The sequence below is a fragment of the Bombina bombina genome, chromosome 1 (assembly GCF_027579735.1).
Source record: "Bombina bombina isolate aBomBom1 chromosome 1, aBomBom1.pri, whole genome shotgun sequence".
Classification (NCBI taxonomy): Eukaryota; Metazoa; Chordata; class Amphibia; order Anura; family Bombinatoridae; genus Bombina; species Bombina bombina.
Genome location: NC_069499.1, coordinates 710,670,263 through 710,692,625, shown reverse-complemented (window position 1 = coordinate 710,692,625; position 22,363 = coordinate 710,670,263). Strand labels below are relative to the sequence as shown.

The 22,363-nt window shown below is 41.1% G+C and overlaps 1 protein-coding gene across 1 annotated transcript in view; it reads right to left on the bottom strand.

Moving 5' to 3' along the window:
* Nucleotides 1–22,363, bottom strand: part of ABCB7 (ATP binding cassette subfamily B member 7) — a 558,087-nt gene that overhangs the window by 109,850 nt on the left and 425,874 nt on the right. The window contains exons 8-9 of the mRNA XM_053699205.1: nt 508–595; nt 103–277 (exon numbers count right to left, since the gene is read on the bottom strand). Of these exons, the coding sequence (XP_053555180.1) occupies nt 103–277; nt 508–595 (263 nt within the window). The remainder of the gene's footprint in view (nt 1–102; nt 278–507; nt 596–22,363) is intronic.

Genomic DNA, 22,363 nt, shown 5'->3' with positions numbered 1-22,363 from the left:
AGCATAAAAATAAAAATATGGCTTACTATATTTTGAATAATAAATTAAATATTCACAAGCAAATTGCTGTAAAATGAAGCTGATGCAGAAGTAATCTCTCACCTGCAATAATCCCTTGACTTGCAAGTACCATGATAGCTGTAAGACCAACACTAAATAATACACTTTGTCCAAAATTTAGCAAAGCTAAAGTAGAGGTAGTCTTCAAAGATGCACTTTCATAAGTCTTCAAAAACTCATCATATCTTTCTGCTTCATACTTTTCATTGTTAAAATACTGTACAAAAAAATAAATATATAATAAGATGTCCAGAAAAGAAAATAGTTTTAACTAATTCTCTGAAATAATTTCTGCAATTAGAGCATAATTATGGGTTTAATGTAAAACAATGATGTAAATGATTTTTTTAAGAGGAGCAGAGTATGTTAGCCGATAAAATGTCTATAGAATCGTTTAACAACCAACCCATAAGAGCACATCAAAAAATAGAAATCGCAATACTTTACCTTTACAGTTTCATAGTTTAGCAAGGAATCAATTGCAGCATTACCAGCATCATTATCAGCTTTGTTCATTTCTATCCTAAATTTCGTCCTACAAGATAAATAAAAAAAATATATGGTCACATACACAATTCTTCACCTACAAACTGGTGTAGCTGTCTTTGCAGGGGCAGAAAAAATAAATTTATGCTTACCTGATAAATTATTTTCTTTTGGAATGATGATGGTCCACAGTCCTCCATAACATGTGGGATATATTTCCCACCACTAGGAGGAGGTCAAGAACCCATATCAGAACTTAAAATCCCTCCCACCTCCCTTTTAAGTGTACCTATAGCTGAGTAGAGAATAGAAAGGAAAGGCAAAGCAGGGTCTGTAGAGATGTCATTAGAACTGTCACCTAAAAACTGAAATGGGCGGGGCCTGGGGGACCATCATCATTCTGAAAGAAAATAATTTATCAGGTAAGCATAAATTTTGTTTTCTTTCGTAGAATGATGGTCCACAGTCCTCCATAATATACGGGATTAATATCCAAGCAAATCTATGTTATGGAAAGGGTGGACAATTTTTCTGCCAGCTCTTATTTAGTAAACACTGTGGCCTAAAGGACTTGCCTGCCAAAACGCTGCTTGTAAATAGCAAAACTTTAAAGCGATAAACTCTGAAAAAAGTACGCAGAGAAGACATGTTGCAGCTTTGCATGATGATGATGCATAATTTTTTAAAACCCACAATTTTGCAAATGTTCTTGTAGAAGAGCTAAATATGCTTAGGAGGCAACTTTCTTGCCTTCAAGTAAAATTTGTGAATCACTTATTTGAGCCAAGAGGCCAACTCTACCTTAATAGCTTTCTTCCCCTTATTAGTCATAGGGTAGTGAAAAAACAAACTAGAAGCTTGTCTTGAAACTTTAGTAGCTTGGAGATAGAGTTTCAAAGGAGTTGACTACATTCAGATTATAGCCGCTACTTAGAGATAGCGGGATATGAACACAATGAAGAACAACCATTTCTTGATTGGCGTTTTCCTTAGAAACTACATTAGGAAGAAAACCATATTTGGTACAAAGAATAGCTTTCTCCTTGTGAATAATTAGAAATGGAGAATCAAAAGACATGGTTAACAACTCAGAAACCCTCCTTGCTGAAGAGAATGCTAATAGCAAGAGTACTTTCCAAGATAATAGTAGATATCAATGGAAGCATTGGTTCAAAAAGAACCTTGTAATACAGAGAAAAGTAGATTCAGATTCTAGGATGGAGAAATAGTAGTCACAATTGACTTAATTCTAGCTAATGCATGGCCAAAAATATGAACATCAGGAAGATTAGCCAACTTCCTGTGAAAAATAAATTAGTGACCATGAGAAAACTGAAGAATTCTAGGAATCCTAAATGAATACCATGAAAACCCTGAAAAAAACCCACTCAGAATATGCCTTCCATATCCTGTGATAAATCTTGAGTTACAGGATATCTGGCGTGCATCAAGTTTCATAGAACTAATCTGAGAAACTTCTTTTGTTTCAAAACTACGCGTTCATAATTCCACACCATTAAATTTCGATATTTTAGATCCTGATGAAAAAGAGGAACTTGAGACAAGAGGTCTCGTCTCAGATGGAGAAGTCAAGAGAACACCTGCACTATATCCGCATCCAAAATCCTGCGGAGCCAGGCTGGAACAATAAAGATTATTGACGATGACTCCTGTTTGATCCAAGTAATGACTCTTGGAAGAGAAGCAAAGAAAGAAAACAAGTATGCTAGATGAAAGTCCCATAGACATTCCAAGGCGTCTACTAGGTGAGCCTTTGGATCCTTTGACCTGCACAATAGCTTGGAAGCATGCGTTCTAAGCGAAAGGTCACTATGACCTATAAGCCCAGTTTGGTCACAGAGTGATAAAAAATGTCCTAATGGAGAACCTCCTATCTCTCTACTAGACTGCAGTTATCTCTCCTTGATGACTTATGTAGGTCACAGCCAAGATTTTGTCCATCTGGAAACGGATAAACTTTTCCGCCTTAAATAGGGGCCAGGGCTGAAGAGCACGAAGATCACTCAAAATTTTAGAATGTGAATTGGTAACCTTGCTTCTAGAGGATACCAAACTCCTGACACTCTTCAAGCAACCCAGATCGCCCTCCAGCCTGAGAAACTGGCATCCGTTGGAATAATAGACCAATATTTACAAAGGATGTCCCAAGGGTCAAAGATTGACTTTGTGTCCTCAAGAAAAAGATTGTCTGACGGAGAAATTATTTTACCACTTCGGTAGCATAGCCAATTAAAAGGGTGTTAAGTGAAGAGGGACAAAAGGAACTGTGTCTGAAGCAAGTTCCATAAGACTCACCACCTCCATGCACTGAGTTACCGATGTAATATAGCTCTTTTTAGGGAGACACGCCCTCTGGTCTTTATAATCTGAAGTTCCCACAGGAACTAGATGCATAAGGAGTGAGTCTATTTTGACACCTGAAAATGCTACACTTATAGCAGGATATAAGGAGCTTTAGGTAAATTAATACTCCATCCATTATCTTGAAATAATACAGAATTTGGCGAGTACGAGAAATAGCCTTGCACTAGTATGTCAATAGCATAAGGAGCGACTGAAATGTTCTGATTCTGACCACTGGCAAGATTGTATCCCACACAGAGTGGCAACGGACAGGGTTTTGCAGATATACAAACCTTAGGCACTGAAAGTAATCCCTGTGTATAGCTATGTGCAGATAAGAATCCTTGAGGTCTATAATAGCCATAAAATGACTATTTAGATAAAGGGAAAAACATGAGGGATGATCCCATTATACAAGTAAGAAGCCTGACCAATATGTTTAAGGATGTTAAATCCAGGACAGGGCTGTAAATCTCTGTGGGCAAGGCGCTAGGTAAAAACTCTTGACCCTGAAATTACACAGGTACTAGGATGAATTATTCCCCTATCCTCCAAATCCTTATATAAATGTTGCCGCCTCTTGAAAATCATAGTCAGAAGAGCATAAAAACTTAAATTATGCTTACCTGATAATTTTCTTTTCTTCAGATGGAAAGAATCCATAGCTGCATTCATTACTTTTGGGAAATAAAAACTTGGCCACCAGGAGGAGGCAAAGACACCCCAACCAAAGGCTTAAATACTTCCCCCACTTCCCTCATCCCCCAGTCATTCTGCCGAGGAACAAGGAACAGTAGAAGACATACCAGGGTGAAAAGGTGCCAGAAGAATAAAAAATAAGAGAAACGCCCAACAGAAAAAATATGGGTGGGGAGCTGTGGACTCTTTCCATCTGAAGAAAAGAAAATTATCAGGTAAGCATAATTTAAGTTTTTCTTCATAAATGGAAAGAGTCCACAGCTGCATTAATTACTTTTGGGAAAACAATAACCAAGCTATAGAGGACACTGAATGCAAAAAATGGGAGGGTACAATAGGCGGCCCATTCTGAGGGCACCAGGCCTGAAAAATCACAACCCCACCAAACCCTGCTTCGTCTGAGCCGGGCAAAAAAACTAGAAGGAAAAGGCCCCAAGGACACTGACCCGCAGATAGTCTGAAAGCCTAACTAGAGACTGCAAAGCAGACTCAATGATCCAACACTCCTCCAGGAGAACCGTCGCACAGCAGTTGGTCCCCACACAACCCTTACTACTACAGTACCAAAATCCCCAAAAGGGAGAGGACAAGCAAAAGGTACAACAAGATCCATAAAGGCAAAACCCCATTCAAAAAGAAGGCCAAGTCCACAGAGACCCGAATGGATACCGAAAACAAGGGGAGATGCCGCCCAACCCACAAGGAGCGACCAAGCATCCTCAAGGAGAAGAAACATCTCCCAAACATCGTGCAATAGCACTGAAAAAAGACAGCTGAAGACAAAGTCCTCAAAACGTCAGAACTCAGAAACTGAGCAAACATAAAAATTACAAGTAGCAAACTCAGATAGATAAACATCTGAGTCCAGTTACACACTGCCATCCGTAGGAAGACACATAGAAAACACTATCCGTAAGGAAAAAGCGGCAGAACAAAATAGCAGATTGCCCAACCTCCGAAACAGAGAACACACTCCAGGCAATCCAGGCCGCCAAGCCTACCCACAGATCTCAAAGGGGGAGAGGCCCAGAACCTCTAACAAAAAGGTCCACTGGCACCCCCACGACCTGAGGATGAACAGCAGATCTCAGATCCTACACCTAGCCGGACCAGCCCAGGCAACGGCAGATCTGAAAGCAAGGGAACGGAAAGGAACCCCAAGACTAACCCCAAAAAGGGCAGAAGAATGGACACAGCCACTTAAACCTAGAGACAATCGAGCAGGCGTTAGACCCAAGGAGATCTAGCAAGCCACCCAACTAAAGTCTCAACTCAAAGAGCAGACTAATCCCCGAACTAGATGAAGTATCTGTTCCAACCTCCGGAACACAGGAGAGGACCCTAAAAAAAGGAACCACACCTCCGCAAGGAGGACAACGTGCCCCCTGAAAAGGAGAGCATCAATAAACCCCTGCCCATAAGACAGGAAGTCGTAGGAAGAACCAAGAGAACACAAGGCCACGTTACTAACGAACATGAAAAGGACCCACACATACCAGGTGCAAGAGTGACAGCTGAGCAACCGCAAACCTTCCGCTTGCTAGGCAGGAAAGCCCACCATCAGGTCACATTTGTTGGCTGTCCCAAGGGAACTGTATCGTCTGGCACAAGACAAGCCCCAAGGAGCCCGGCTCTCAGTAAATCTGGCCAAGTTGTAAAACAGAACAGCCAGAACAAGGGCTAAGCCCAAGTACCCCGAAACTGGAACCTCCCGGCCAGTCCTAGAATCATAAGGTCCAGTAACATCCCACAGTGGGATCCACAAAGAGAAAATGCAGAGTAAAACCCTCGACAACCGGAAGATCAGGACAAGAAGCCCGGGCCCCACAAATGTTTAGATTAAACAATCGTCCAGGAACATAAATCCCTCGTCTGATATAAAAAAAAACAGACCTCCCAGGGAAAAATCCAGAATAACCCGGATATGAAGAGCAAGAAGCCCTTGCAAGACCCGACCCAAAGGGAAGAGACCACCCCTTCCTGGAGCCCAACACTCCAAAGAGCCAAGGCCTCCCAAGGCCATAAAAGGACACTAGAGCTAACAGGTGTCCAAGCAACATTACCATGATTATGCTTGAAAAGCGTGGCTAATCCCCTTTAAGGGACACAAGGCACGGCTCATTTTATCAACCTCGAAAGGAGGATCGAAGAAGGGAATCGAACTAGCAACCCTCGGTTTGCTACAGTAGAGAGTAGCCACAGAGCATTAGTATGCTGAACTAGCTGTCCAGCTAGTCACGAGCTCCAGATACAAGGGGAACAGTGAGGACAAGTCACCCGAACAAAGCAACAGCAAGCCTCCACATCACCTCAGATTCGAAGTCAGAGGACAGTAAAACATGGGTTTGGATGCCACCTGGATAGCAACACCTGAACCATATGAGTGGAAAACCACTAGGACCTCTTCTATCCCAAGAAGATGCAGAGCATTCCCAACACCAGGGAAGGACCCCTAAACGGAGCCCAAAAAGACCTCCCTGTTTAATGTCCCGAAAAAGGAACACCCAACTCCCGAAGGGAATCCATGTCCCCCAAAGGTGACCCAATCCACAAGGAGAAATGGACAACGTCCAAGAAGGTCTCAATGAAGAAGAGAACCACTGAAGGAACAAGACCAAAAAGGACAATTCCCAGGGCCTCCTAAGGCAACACCACCCTGACTAGCGGAAAAGAGGAGCTAAACCCTCTAACCTTCCCACCACGTGGGAAGGATACTCTAGGTTCCGAGGGTATCAGAAGCAACAGATAGTGACGCAGTAAAAATCACTGACCCAGTCACCAGAGAGACAGCTATTTAAGGACTGAAACAATCCCGAGAGCCGCTCGGACCTGCAAGTCCTCTTGAGAATGCTTAGCTGAAACTTGTAAAACAAATCCGCCCTTAGAGAGAGAGGAAGAATAACAGACAAACATGGGACTAACGTGTCCAGAACAACTTCCGTAGAAGCAAACAGCGAGTATCCATCCCAGAAAAAGTTCCCGCAGGAAAAATAAAAATGAAATTCATCCTAACCGGATAAAATAAAATGACAGGCAAGCCGAGGGTTAACGCCCAAGAACAGAAAGATTTGCAAGACCAGCCTAACAGAAACCCTGTTCTTCCAACAAAACTGGGAAAGATCTCGATAACAAGAATTAAAGGACATTACGTCATCCCTCATGTCTAATGAGGTGAGCCATTCGAAGGAGGAGACTGACAAGTCCCATAACCGAGAAGGATAGGGTCCCTAAACAGCTCAAAAACGTGTCTGAGAAGAACACGAAGGCGAGCCAGCCTGTAACGAAAGGCACAACACTCAGGAACAGTTACACCCGCAGGGAACTGCACATGCCCTCCTGTGGCCGAGAGACCTGGGGCAATCGGGCACGAGCACAATCACAAATAAACATCTGGACTTTGAAGATGCGCAAGTGACAAAAGTATGTAAAAGCAAAAATGTATCACAAACTCCGGGGGGGGGGGGCGGGGGCACAATCCATCGAGGAGGAAAAAACATAACCTGGATTACCCGCATGTGTAGTAGTAGGGAGCTTCCCGGAGGATAGCCCCCCCCCCCCCCCGAGGTGGATGGCTCAGCAGTCCCTTGAATCCCTGAGCCAGAGGAACAAGGCGCTCTAGGATGGCTTAAAGAGCATAACTGACTGACCTGAGTCAATGGGGCTAATTCACATTCGTCACAGGACGAAGAACCTGAATCAGAGAGTTGAACAATCTCAACATCAGCATCCTCCATAACTGGATAAAGAATAGCAAAAAAATTTACTATATATATATATAACAATTTAAACGGCACCTGACACCCACAATGGCTGGGGCACTCACCACCTCCTATGAACCAGACACCAGCGGACTAGAATTCTCTGTCGCCACACAGTCAGGAATACGAAATGTGAGACCAGAACATAAACACGCCCGGTCCCAAGGTGAACCGTAGTCAAAAAAAAAAAAAAGCGTGCCCAACCGTAAGGTCGCATCACTTCGAAAGGCTGTTATGTTCCAAAAAGTCACGAGCCCAGTTAACACTACACATAAGCAGATTGAATCACATAACAAAAATGATTTACCCCCCCCCCCCCTGTTCAATAATCCTCCTCAGGAGTTATTAACCCTTGATTCCAAGATACTAGAGGAGTTAGACTTAGACCCTGCATTTTTCATGTGAGTTCGCAGGAACAAATGAGTTACAGTACAATCATGAATTAAAATGAAACTATCTTACCGGAATCTACGCCGAGGAACAGGAACACGGCCCTTCAAGTGTGACGGATAGTAGCCTCGCTTCCTACATGGACTTAAGAGAAGAAAGCAGGCAGCGAAGCGAAGCTCGAAAACGCTGATTGCTTGTGGAGTTGTTAAAATGAGTCGGGATGGTTTTGCAGAAAGACTCTTCCTGCATCTCTGGACTCTAACTTTCGTCCAAGCCCTCACTGAGAGACTGAAAGGATTACTTAAAACTCCTGTCCCATGTCGAAAAGTGCTACCCTCCATAAGAGACGAAAACAAACTGCTGACATTTCTCTGCCAACCTCCTGGGACGAAAGGCAAAGAATGACTGGGGGATGAGGGAAGTGGGAGGAGTATTTAAGCTGGGGTGTCTTTGCCTCCTCCTGGTGGTCAGGTTGTTATTTCCCAAAAGTAATGAATGCAGCTGTGGACTCTTTCCATTTATGAAGAAAATGTACAACAGTATATAAAATTCAGACTGGAAAAAAAAAACCTAACTGTTTACATCCCCTGGCAATGATGGGAGTACAATGCTTTATTGTCTTATGAATAAGTATTAAAGGGACAGTTTACTCAATATGAGAATCATTTTAAATGCTTAAGACTAATTAATTACATAGGCTATTGTTGGTTTAACATCAAAGTTCATTTTCTAAAGTGTTAAATTTCTTTTTTTAAAGTACGTTTTTGTATTTAATTACCCATACCCAGTACTGTATTTTCTGGTCGTATGGCCACTCTGCTCGCACTCCCAGCAGCACAATATGCATGCTCCAGCCCCTACGATGATGTCAGTGGTAGTTTTAATACGGATCAGCGCTCACTAAATGCGGGTCAGTTTTCAGCAGGGATCAGAACCTTTAGGTTATCAGCACAAGAATTATTTTGCACATTTACCCCAGATTTACGCTTACACTTGCATAGTTTAGGGATATCCGATACACAAACTGTCACTGTTTTGTACGTTATTTTAGGCTTCAGGAATAAAAACAGTAATTTGTCATTAAATGACAAGTACAGGGCAAATTCCCTCTGGAAAGTGGACGGTTGCAGCCGACATGTATGCAAAATCTGAGGTATACAATTCTCACACATTTGAGTGACTTGGCATACTGGAACATATTTGCAAGATAAACATATATATGTAGACAGAGGGATATCGGAAACTGACTCCTCTATAGAGATATCAGTGGAGTCATTTTGTTCCATAGTGTTACTTATAATAAAGTATGCAATGACACCCTATATAAGAAGCAGTAAAGAGAAAACCTGGTAGAGAGACCTCTAGACTATGCCCTACAGCTCCTATGAATGTCAAATAACCCTGAAGTACTCCCTGGTATCTCCTGTAGGAGTACTCGCCTGCTTCCTGGGACTAGTAGGCATTGGAAATAAGTGTAGAATGTGGCCCAGACTATTGAAGTAAAATTTGCAGTTGCTGAGGCTCCGGGTTGAGAGAGAAAAAGCATAGGAACACTGAGGGGGCAAAGCTACAAATAAAAACACTTTTGGTTTTCCTTCATTAAATACTAATGCACCAAGCACATAAAAACCACATACAAATAATAAAACATTGGTCCACAGCCTAACTGGAGCCTCCTCTATAGAACCGCACATTGCACTAAGCAGTTGGTGGCTTTCTAAAAGAGCCATACACCTAATTACTAAAAGTGCCCCCAAAAGTACCCCCAGAGTTGCCAAGGGCTGCAAAAGGTCAGGGTCTTACCTGATAATGTTCCCAATGATGATAGAACCGTTAAGGACCTGAGAGGGAGAAACAAAATGTGTCATGAAGAGAGCAGGTTGAGTCCCCTAACTATAGTGTACCTGTGTCAGAGTACCTACAAATAGTCTCTGGGCTGTGTAAGATGTGTAAAGTCACTTACCTTATACAGCACCCCTCCACTGGCTTACCAGACACGTCAATCTATGTCAATGCAGCTGCAGCAGTATCCAGTAGATACAGTAGGAAATACCTAAGTCCCTCTAGGGACAAGTCCCCACGATGCCTGAGGGTAGTTATGGCTGAAGTCCTGTTCGGGAAATACTGTGCACATAAGAGGTTATTCCGATGTCCCTATATTTTTTAACTACTGTTAAAAGTCTTTTCTGTCTTTTTTGTAAATGATAATCCCCAGGGACCGAGCTCACAATTTGTAATCCATAAGCAAGTAGCTGGAACAACCTCTATTCTCAACCAACTCCTACAAGGCAAAGAGCAAAACTAAGAGAGAGATGGGAGGGATTTTAAGTTCTGATATAACCTCCTAGTGGTAGGAAATATATCCCATATGTTATGGAGGACTTGAACCATCATTATTATTTCTTTCATGTAAGTGGCAAGAGCCCATGAGCTAGTGACGTATGGGATATAATACCCAAGATGTGGAAATCCACAGAGTTACTAGAGAGGGAGGGATAAATAAAAACAGCTATTTCCGCTAAGAAATTAAAAAAATGATTACGTTTTCTTAAAAATTTCAAAAAAACTAAAATCAAAGGCATTGAAATCAAGCTGAGACAACTGCCCGAAGAACCTTTCTACCAAAGGCTGCTTCAGAAGAAGCAAACACAAACAAAAATGGTAAAATTAGAAAAAATATGCAAAGAAAACCAAGTTGCTGCTTTGCAAATTTGATCAACTGAAGCTTCATTCTTGAAAGCCCAAGAAGAGGCAACTGATTTAGTAGAATGAGCTGTAATTCTCTGAGGTGGAGACTGTACCGCCCCCAGATAAGCTTTGCGAATCAAAAGTCTTAACCAAAAAAACAGAAAAATAACAGAGGCTTTCTGACTTTTCCTGGAGCCAGAAAAAATAACAAAGACTAAAAATCTTCTGAAATCTTAAGCAGCCTCAACATAATATTTCAAAGATCTTACCACATCCAAAGAATGTAAAGACTCTTCAAAAGTATTCTTAGGATTAGGAGACAAAAAAGGAACAACAATTTCTTTATTGATGTTGATAGAATTCACAACTTTAGGCAAAAATATAAATGAAGACCGCACAACAACTTTATCTTGATGGAAAATCCGATAAAGAAACTCACAAGAGAGATAAGAAAATACAGAAATTCTTCAAGCAGAAGAGATAGCCAAAAAGAAATAGCACTTTCCAAGAAAGTAATTAATGTCCAGAGAATGCATAGGCTCAAAAGGAGGAAGAAAAAATATAGAGGCTGCGCTTCTCTCAAAAAGAAATTCCTTGACAATATAAATAAAAATACATATACATATATTGGAATGAAAGATATTAGACAAATACAAATACGATTAAGCAGATTCAAGAATTGAAATACATGTAGGAATGAATGATAAACTTACAAATAGTACAAATAAATATAATTGCTTGTAACCAAAAATAAAAAGAATAGAATACTTGGGGAGGATATTGCAAGAGATATATATCAATGTCCAGAATATAAACATGAATATGTGAATATCTACAATAAACAAAAACAACTAGGCATAAAATACTAGACACATATGACAAATATTTAAATCGCTCAGACATAAGACCTTAATAGTGCCATAGAAGTTCACAAACAAAAGATTGATCCTTTCAAGAAAATGGATAATATATAGTGGCTGCTGCTCCAAAGACACTGGGAACGCTGTGGCTCAGATCTCAAAAGCTAGAGAGATTGGAGACAAAACGCACGCCACTCTAAGGGTAAAACTGTAATTTAATGAAGCATGTAAGCGCATAAATAAAAACACATGTACAATGTGTGAAATAAAATGAGCAATGTATATATCACATATATATCACCACATCCTGCTCATACCGTAGGTGGTTGAGAGAGTGTTCCGTCCTGCCACTTGTAAAGTTCCAAACGCTTCGCTATTTGAAACTAGAGTCTGAAAGTTGCTTCACAAAGACCTGGCATCTGAGGGAGTGTAAGGAAGACTGGCTGGCTAATTCCTCTACGCGTTTTGCTGGGATCCGACCTGACTTTCTCAAGAGTTTGTGCAGTCTGTATTCACATTTGAACATCCGGGCTATAAATGCCTCCTAACCAATGTATGTCTCTAATCGGTATGATGAAAGCAATGACGTACCATGCAAATAGAATGTGTGGAAAGTTTGGATCCACATTTGGTTTGTACTTAAAACAAAACAAAAGATGTGTCAAACCCAAGTGTTGCAATATGATATATACCATAGTGATAGCCAATAAAACAATATAAAAATAAAAATAAAACGGTATAAAGACAAAATAATACCATATACAAATATCTGTGCATAATACAATATGCTCGGATTCTAAAATACCATATAAAATAAAATATGTATATCACTCTAACCAATTCAAGGGTGGCAAGATCTTAAAGGGACATTACCTAAAAATAAACTACATGTGTGCTCATAGCAGTATCATTGGTCTTATTATAAGTATAAATATATATAAGTATTATATTATTTATACTTATTAGCACTGTATCATAGTGGCTGGCAACTGGACATTCTGACAAGGTCCGTATACCGAAACCTCAGAGACCAAGCTGGTGCTATCAGAAACAAATAAAATAGTACCATTATGATCTTGGAGATCACGCTTGGAAAAAGAACCAGAGGCGGAAAAATGTAAGCAGTTTGGTAAAAACCAAGGAACTGCTAGAACATCCGCCTGAGAATCCTTGGACCTAGAAAGGTATCTGGAAAGCTTCTCATTTAGACAAGAGACCATCAGATCTATTGCCGGAAAACCCCACATCTGTACAAGATGAAAAAAACACATCTAGATGGAGAGCACTTCCCCGAATATAAAGTCTGATGGCTGAGATAATCCCCTTCCCAATTATCTACACCTGGTATATGAATCACAGAAATTAGACAAGAGTTGGATTCTGCCCAAGAAAGTATCCAAGATACTTCCTCAATAACTGAAGGACTATGAGTGCCTCAATGATTGACATATACCACTGTTGTGATATTGTCTGTTTAAAAACAAATGTAAAAATTATCTCTTCCATAGAGACCACGCCCGAAGAGCCCTGAAAATAGAATGGAGTTCTAAAATATTGATTGGTAACCTCGCCTCCTGAGGTTTCCAAACCCCTAATGCTGTCAGAAACTCTCAGACAGCCCCCCCACCAGAAAAAACTTGCATCTGTTGAGAATACAGACCAGGTAGGATGGACGAATGAGGCCCCTTGAACAATAAGGTGATAGTCCAACCACCAAATCAGAGGGAAAAGGGTGTTGGGATTTAAGTATATCAGTTGTGATATGTGAAAATAATCCCTGCACCTATAGTGCAACATGCAAAGCTTTAGAGGCCTCAAATGAAAATGAGTAAAGAGGATCGCACCTGATGCTGCAGTCATGAGACCTATAACATGCACATAACCACTGAAGGAAATAATAGAGACTGAAGGTTTTAGACAAACTAAAATTAACTTCATTTGTCTCTAGTCTATTAGAGAAAGAACCATAGATACTAAAATCTATCTGGAAACCTAAAAAGGTGACCGTTGTCTAAGGAATCAAAAAAACATCATTGTAAATTGATTCTCCAACCATGTCATAAAGAAACCACACTAGTTGTCTCAGGTGAGATTCTGCTGAATGAAAAGATTAAAGATAGTACTAAATATCATCCAAATCAAGAAACACTGCAATACTCTACTGACTGAATACAGATATCAGGGCACCAAGAATCTTTGAAAAGAATCTCTGAGCTGTCGCTAGCTGAAAAGGATAGGCGACAAATTGGTAATGCTTATATAGAAAAAAGAATGTCAGAAAACAATAGTGGTCTGAAAGAATAGAAAAACATAATTTATGTAAGAACTTAACTGATAGATTAATTTATTTCACATTGGCAAGAGTCCATGAGCTAGTGACGTATGGGATATACATTCCTACCAGTAAGGGCAAAGTTTCCCAAACCTCAAAATGCCTATAAATACACCCCTCACCACACCCACAATTCAGTTTAACGAATAGCCAAGAAGTGGGGTGATAAAGAAAGAAGTAAAAAGCATCAACAAAGGAATTTGGAAATAATTGTGCTTTATACAAAAAATCATAACCACCACAAAAAAGGGTGGGCCTCATGGACTCTTGCCAATATAAAAGAAATGAATTTATCAGGTAAGTTCTTACATAAAATATGTTTTCTTTCGTGTAATTGGCAAGAGTCCATGAGCTAGTGACGTAGGGGATAGCAATACCCAAGATGTGGAACGCAAGAGTCACTAGAGAGGGAGGGATAAAAATAAAAACACCCATTCCTCGCTGAAAAAATAATCCACAACCCAAAATATAAGTTAATTCTCATTAAATGAAAAGAAAAAAAACTTAAAACATAAGCAGAAGAATCAAACTGAAACAGCTGCCTGAAGAACTTTTCTACCAAAAACTGCTTCCAAAGAAGCGAATATATCAAAACGGTAGAATTTAGTGAATGTATGCAAAGAAGACAAGGTTGCTGTTTTGCAAATCTGATCAGCTGAAGCTTCATTCTTAAAAGCCCACAAAGACTGATCTAGTAGAATGGGCTGTAATTCTCTGAGAGGGGGCTTAACCCGACCCCAAATAAGCTGAATGAAACCAAAGCTTAAACCACGAAGCCAAGGAAACGGCAGAAGCCCTCTGACCTTTCCTAGAACCAGAAAAGATAACAAATAGACTAGAAGTCTTTCTGAAATCTTTAGTAGCTTCAACATAATATTTCAAAGCTCTTACCATATCCAAAGAATGGAAGGATTTCTCCAAAGAATTCTTAGGATTAGGACACAAGGAAGGGACAACAATTTCTCTATTAATGTTTTTAGAAATCACAACCTTAGGAAAGAATTTAAATGAAGTCTGCAAAACCGCCTTATCCTTATGAAAAATCAGAAAAGGAGATTCACAATAAAGAGTAGATAATTCAGAAACTCTTCTAGCAGAAGAGATGGCCAAAAGGAACAACACTTTCCAAGAAAGTAGTTTAATATCAAAAGAATGCATAGGCTCAAATGGAGGAGCCTGTAAAGCCTTCAAAACCAAATTAAGACTCCAAGGAGGAGAGATTGATTTAATGACAGGCTTGATACAAACCAAAGCCTGTTAAAAACAGTGAATATCAGGAAGCTTAGCAATCTTTCTGTAAAATAAGACAGAAAGAGCAAAGATTTGTCCCTTCAAGGATCTTAAAGACAAAACCTTATCCAAACCATCCTGAAGAAACTGAAAGAATGCCAAGCGAATTTATGAGAAGAACACCATGAAAATAAGTCTTCCAAACTCGATAAATCTTTCTAGAAACAGATTTACGAGCCTGTAACATAGTATTAATCACTGAGTCAGAGAAATCTCTATGACTAATCACTAGGCTTTCAATTCCCATACCTTCAAATTTAATGATTTGAAATACTGATGGAAAAAAACGGACCTTGAGACAGAAGATCCGACCTAAAAGGAAGAGGCCAAGGTTGGCAACTGGACATCCGAACAAGATCCACATACCAAAACCTGTGAGGCCATGCTAGAGCTACCAGCAATACAAATGACTGTTCCATGATGATTTTGGATATCACTCTTGGAAGAAGAACTAGAGGCGGGAAAATATAAGAAGGTTGGTAGCACCAAGGAAATGTCAACGCATCCACTGCTTCCTCCTGAAGATCCCTGGACCTGGACAGGTACCTGGGAAGTTTCTTGTTTAGATGAGAAGCCATCAGATCTATTTCTGGAAGACCCCACATCTGAACAATCTGAGAAAACACATCTGGATGGAGAGACCACTCCCCCGGATGTAAAGTCTGATGGCTGAGATAATCCGCTTCCCAATTGTCTACACCTAGGATATGTACAACAGAAATTAGACAAGAGCTGGATTCCGCCTAAGAAAGTACTTGAGATAATTCTATCATAGTTAGGGGACTGTGAGTCCCACCCTGATAATTGACATATGCCACAGCTGTGATATTGTCTATCTGAAAACAAATGAACGGTTCTCTCTTCAACAGAGGCCAAGCCCGAAGAGCCCTGAAAATTGCACGGAGTTCCAAAATATTGATTGGTAATCTCGCCTCTTGAGATTTCCAAACCCCTTATGCTGTCAGAGATCCCCAAACAGCTCCCCAACCTGAAAAGACTTGCATCTGTTGTGATCACAGTCCAGGTTGGACGAACCAAAGAGGCCCCTAGAACTATACGACGGTGATCTAACCACCAAGTTAGAGATAGTCGAACATTGGGATTTAAGGATATTAATTGTTATATCCTTGTATAATCCATGCGCCATTGATTCAGCATACAAAGCTGGATAGGACTCATATGAAAATGAGCAAAGGGAATCGCGTCCGATACTGCAGTCATGAGACCTAAAACTTCCATGCACATAGCTACTGAAGGGAATAATAGAAACTGAAGGTTCCGACAAGCTGTAACCAATATAAATTGTCTCTTGTCTGTTAGAGACAGAGTCATGGACACTGAATCTATCTGGAAACCTAAAAAGGTGACCCTTGTCTGAGGAATCAAGGAACTTTTTGGTAAATTGATCCTCCAACCATGTCTTTGAAGAAACAATAGTAGTTGATACGTGTGAGATTCTGCAGAATGTAAAGACTGAGCAAGTACCAAGATAATGTCAAAATAAGGAAACACCACAACACCCCGCTCTCTGATAACAGAGAGTAGGACACCAAGAACCTTTGAAAAGATTCCTAGAGCTGTCGCTAGGCCAAAAAGGAAGAGCAACAAATTGGTAATGCTCGTCTAAAAAGAGAATCTTAGAAATTGAAAGCAATCTGGATGAATCAGAATATGAAGATATGCATCCTGTAAGTCTATTGTGGGCATATAATGCCCTTGCTGAACAAAAAGCAGAATAGACCTTATAGTCACCATTTTGAAAGTTGATACTCTTACATATCGATTCAAAATTTTTAGATCCAAAACTGGTCTGAATGAAATTACTTTCTTTGGGACAATGAATAGAGTTGAATAAAACCCCAGATCCTGTTCCTGAAACAGAACTGGCATGATTACCCCAGATAACTCCAGGTCTGAAACACACTTCAGGAAAGCCTGAGCCTTTACTGGGTTTGCCGGAATGCGTGAGAGAAAACATCTTCTCACAGGCAGTCTTACTCTGAATCCTATTCTGTACCCCTGAGAGACAATATTCTGAATCCAATGATTTTGGACCGAATTGATCCAAACATCTTAGAAAAATCTTAATCTGACCCCTACCAGCTGAGCTGGAATAAGAGCCGCACCTTCATGCAGATTTAGGGGCTGGCTTTGATCTCTTAAATGGCTTGGATTTATTCCAATTTGAAGAAGACTTCCAATTGGAAACAGATTCCTTGGGGAAGAATTAGGTTTCTGGGTCTTATTTCAGAACAAAAATGGTTAGAAGCTTTAGATTTACCCTTAGATCTTATCTTGAGGCAAAAAAACTCCCTTCCCCCAAATGACAGTTGAAATTATCGAATCCAACTGTGAACCAAATAATTTATTACCTTGGAAGGAAAGAAATAGCAATCTGGACTTAGAAGTCATATCAGCATTCCAAGATTTAAGCCACAAAGCTCTTCTAGCTAAAATAGCTAAAGACAGAGATTTAACATCAATTTTTATGATATCAAAAAATGGCATCACAAATGAAATTATTAGCATGTTGAATCAAGTTAACAAAGCTAGACAATTCATGATTTGATACTTGTCGCGCTAAAGTTTCCACCCAAAAAGTTGAAGCAGCTGCAACATCAGCCAAAGAAATTGCAGACCTAAGAAGAAGACCTGAAAATAAATAAGCTTTCCTTAGATAAGATTCAAGTTTCCTATCTAAAGGATCTTTAAAAGAAATACTATCTTCCGTAGGAATAGTAGTACGTTTAGCAAGAATAGAGATAGCCCCATCAACTTTGGGGATCTTTTCCCAAAACTCCAATCTAACTGCTGGCAAAGGATACAATTTTTTACACCTTAAAGAAGGAATAAAAGAAGTACCAGGCCTATTCCATTCCTTAGAAATCATATCAGAAATATCATCAGGAACTGAAAAAAACCTCTGAAATAACCACAGGAGGTTTATAAACAAAATTTAAACGTTTACTAGCTTTAATATCAAGAGGACTAGTCTCCTCAATATCCAATATAATCAACACTTCTTCAACAAAGAACAAATGTACCTGCACAATGCTCTCTATGTCCTTTCTGATCTTTCTGTCTGCCATCTTCCTAAAACTCACTGCATGCCCTTATAACATCAATAATCCCCACACTATCCTTATCTCTCCCTCCCTCCTCTCATCCCCTATGCTGTCCTCTCATGAACTACTCTGTTTCCTTAGAAACACTTCCCCATCTTACTCTCCTGTGTCTAGTCATACGCGCTCCTACAAGTCTCACTCTCACCTTCTGTCACTCTCACTGCTACTACTGCTTGCTTGTGGTGACATCTCTCCTAACCCTGGCCCTGCAGCAATCACCACACTCATACACTCTCGCTCAGTCCCCCACAATACAAACTCTAGGTCACGCAATCCCAACAATCTCATCTCCATTAACCCACAGCGCTTATCCCCTCTCTTCTCTTGTGCCCTCTGGAATGCACGCTCTGTCTGTAACAAACTTACAACTGTTCACGACCTGTTTGTTTCTAACACTTTCAATCTTCTAGCAATTACTGAAACCTGGCTTTCTTCCTCTGACACTGCTTCCATTGCTGCTCTAACGCACGGCGGTCTCCACTTTAGCCACACACCTAGGCCAGGTGAGAGACATGGTGGCGGTGTTGGAATCTTACTGTCCCCTTCCTGCTCCTATCAGCACCTCCATCCTCATCCATCTCTCTCCTTCTCCTCCTTTGAAGTCCATTGCATCCGCATTTTCTCCCCCCTCTCCCTCAAGGTGGCAGTTATCTATCGCCCCCCTGGACCAACCTCCCAATTCCTCGACAACTTTGCTGCCTGGCTTTCTCACTTTCTCTCTACAAATACACCTGCTCTAATCTTAGGGGACTTCAACATCCCCATTGATAACCCATCTACCCCTGCTGCCTCTAAACTTCTCTCACTCACAAATTCCTTTAGTCTTTCACAATCCACCCTATTCCCTACTCACCGTGACGGACACTCTCTTGATCTGGTATCCTCCTACCTCTGCGCCCCTTCTGATGTCACCTGTCGCCCATTTCCCATCTCAGACCACCATCTGCTCACCTATAATCTCAATGTACAGGCTAAACCTATTTCTAACCCTCGCCTCCGCACCTGTAGAAATCTGCACACTGTGGATCCTCTCCAACTTTCTAACCTTATTCAAAAACACCTTCCCCACACTTCCATGGTATCCTGCCCTGACCTTGCTACAGACCACTATAACAATACTCTTTCCTCTGCACTCGACACCCTTGCTCCTCCACAAATACGCAAAACCCCACGTCGTCAGCTCCAGCCCTGGCACTCTCAGCAAACACGCTATCTACAAAAATGCTCCCGTGCTGCTGAACGTGCCTGGAGGAAATCCCGCTCTGAACACGATTTTCTAAACTATAAGTTCATTCTTTATTCTTACTCCTCTGCCCTTCACTTAGCCAAGCAAAACTACTTCTCTTCTCTCATATCTTCTCACTCCTCAAACCCTAAACGTCTCTTCTCCACTTTCAACACTCTCCTCTATCCACCTGCACCACCCCCCTCATCTGACTTTAGTGCTCAAGACTTGGCAGATTACTTTTTAAACAAATCACTTACCATCAGAAGCAACATCCCACCACAAGACTGCAACCTTTCAACTGCACCCCCGGTCACCCCCTCCAACACTCTCAGTACCTTCCCCCCAACCACTGAGAATGAAGTGAGTTCCCTAATATCTTCCTCACACCTCACTACATGCCCCCTTGACCCTATCCCTTCACATCTAATACCCTCTCTGTCCTCTACCCTCACCCCAGCTCTTACTCACATATTCAACCAATCCCTTACTACTGGTTCATTTCCATCATCATTCAAACATGCAAAGGTCACCCCCATCCTCAAAAAACCCTCCCTCAACCCCAATTCTCCTGCAAACTACCGCCCCATATCACTACTTCCGCTAGCTTCTAAAGTCCTAGAAAAACTAGTTTTCGATCGCCTAACACACTTCCTATCCTCCAACTCACTGCTTGACCCCCTGCAATCTGGCTTCCGTCCCCAACACTCAACTGAGACTGCCCTCACCAAGGTTAAGAACGATCTTCTTTCTGCTAAAAACAATGGCCACTATTCTATACTTATCTTACTTGACCTGTCTGCTGCCTTTGACACTGTTGACCATCCACTCCTCTTACGGACTCTCAGCTCCCTTGGACTCTGTGACATTGCCCTCTCCTGGATCCACTCTTATCTCTCTAATAGATCCTTTTCTGTCTCATTTGCTGGTGACTCATCCTCTCCACTGCCTCTGTCTGTTGGAGTACCTCAAGGCTCTGTTCTAGGTCCTCTACTCTTCTCTATTTATACTTCCTCGCTGGGTCAACTTATTAGTAGCTATGGCTTCAACTATCACCTCTATGCTGATGACACTCAGATCTACCTATCCACTCCTGCACTCTCTCCGTCTGTCCTTTCCCACATCAGCAGCTGCTTATCTGGCATTTCTTCCTGGATGGCCTCTCACCACCTAAAAATCAACATGTCCAAGACTGAGCTTCTTCTAATCCCCCCAACTAATTCTACTCCAGTTTCTAACTTTACTATCACTGTCGGTGACACCACTATCTCCCCATCACCCCAAGTTCGCTGCCTTGGAGTTACACTCGACTCCAATCTGTCCTTCATACCCCACATCCAATCGCTCTCTTCATCCTGTCGCAACCACCTACGCAATATCTCCAAAATCCGTCCTTTTCTGAGCGCTGATACTACTAAACAGCTAATCCATTCCCTAGTAATTTCCCGGCTTGACTACTGTAACAACCTACTAACTGGCCTTCCTCTCTCCCGCCTCTCCCCCCTTCAATCCATCCTAAATGCCTCTGCTAGGCTAATCCACCTCTCCCGACGCTCTGTATCTGCCGCACCCCTCTGTGAGTCCCTTCACTGGCTCCCCATTCACAGCAGAATTAAATTCAAAATTCTCACTTTGACCTACAAAGCCCTTACCAATGCAGCCCCCCCATACCTGTCCTCACTCATCAACAAATATACTCCAGCCCGTCCCCTAAGATCCAACAACGATCTACTCCTTGCCTCTTCTACCATCACCTCCTCTCATGCTAGACTACAAGACTTCTCTCGTGCGGCACCAACCCTCTGGAACGCACTTCCTCGTGCTGTCAGACTTTCCCCCAACCTCTCCTCCTTTAAACGCTCCCTAAAGACCTTCTTGTTCAGGGAAGCCTATAACCAAATCAGTAACTAATGAATTCCACTTGCCTAATAGTTGCCCTCATCTAACTTCACACTAACATCACTCCCACCTTTGCAGTCCCCACCTCCTGTTTCTCACCCTCCTACCCATTTAGATTGTAAGTTCCCACGGGAACAGGGCTCCCAATTCCTCCTGTATTTGTTTGTTAAATTTTGTCTGGTGTCTCATATTGTACTGTCCTTTTTATCTTTGTTACCTATGAACAGCGCTGCGGAATCTGTTGTCGCTTTATAAATAAAGAATAATAATAATAAATAATAATAATAAATGTACTCCATTTTAAATAAATAAGTAGATTTGTCAGTGTCAATATCTGAGGAAGGATATTCTGAATCAGATAGATCCTCATCAGAGGAGGATAATTCAGTATGTTGTCGGTTATTTGAAATTTCATCAACTTTATGAGAAGTTTTAAAAGACCTTTACATTTATTAGAAGGCGGCATGGCAGACAAAGCCTTCTGAATAGAATCAGCAATTAATTCTTATAAATTCACAGGTATATCTTGTACATTAGATGTTAAAAGAACAGCAACAGGCAATGTACTATTACTGATGGACACATTTTCTGCACGGAAAAGTTTATCATGACAACTTATTACAAACCACAGCTGAAGATATAATCTCCATAAGATTACAACAAATGTACTTAACTTTGGTAGAACTGTTATCAGTCAGCAGGATTCCAACAGTGTTTTCTGAGACAGGATCAGATTGAGACATCTTGCAAATGTAAGAGAAAAAACAACATATAAAGCAAAATTATCAATTTCCTTATATGGCAGTTTCAGGAATGGGAAAAAAATGCAACAGCATAGCCCTCTGATAGAGAAAAAAGGCAAGAGGCATAGAAGAATGGGGTTTAAATTATGAAAATATTTGGCGCCAAGAATGACGCACAGAGAATTTTTTTTGGTGCTAACAACATCTGGAAATAACACACTCGCGTCATTGAAGACGCAACCTTGTGAAAGGACTCGGCGTCGACAAAGACGCCGGAAATTACGAATTTTGCGTCATCGAACGTAACTTCACGCCAAAAAAAATCTTGCGCCAAAAATGACGCAATATTGTTTGCCATTTTTCGCCCTCGCGAGCCTAATTCTGCCCGTGAATTTAAAATGAAAGTCAATTGCAAAAAGACTATACCCCAGGTAAGAAATATAT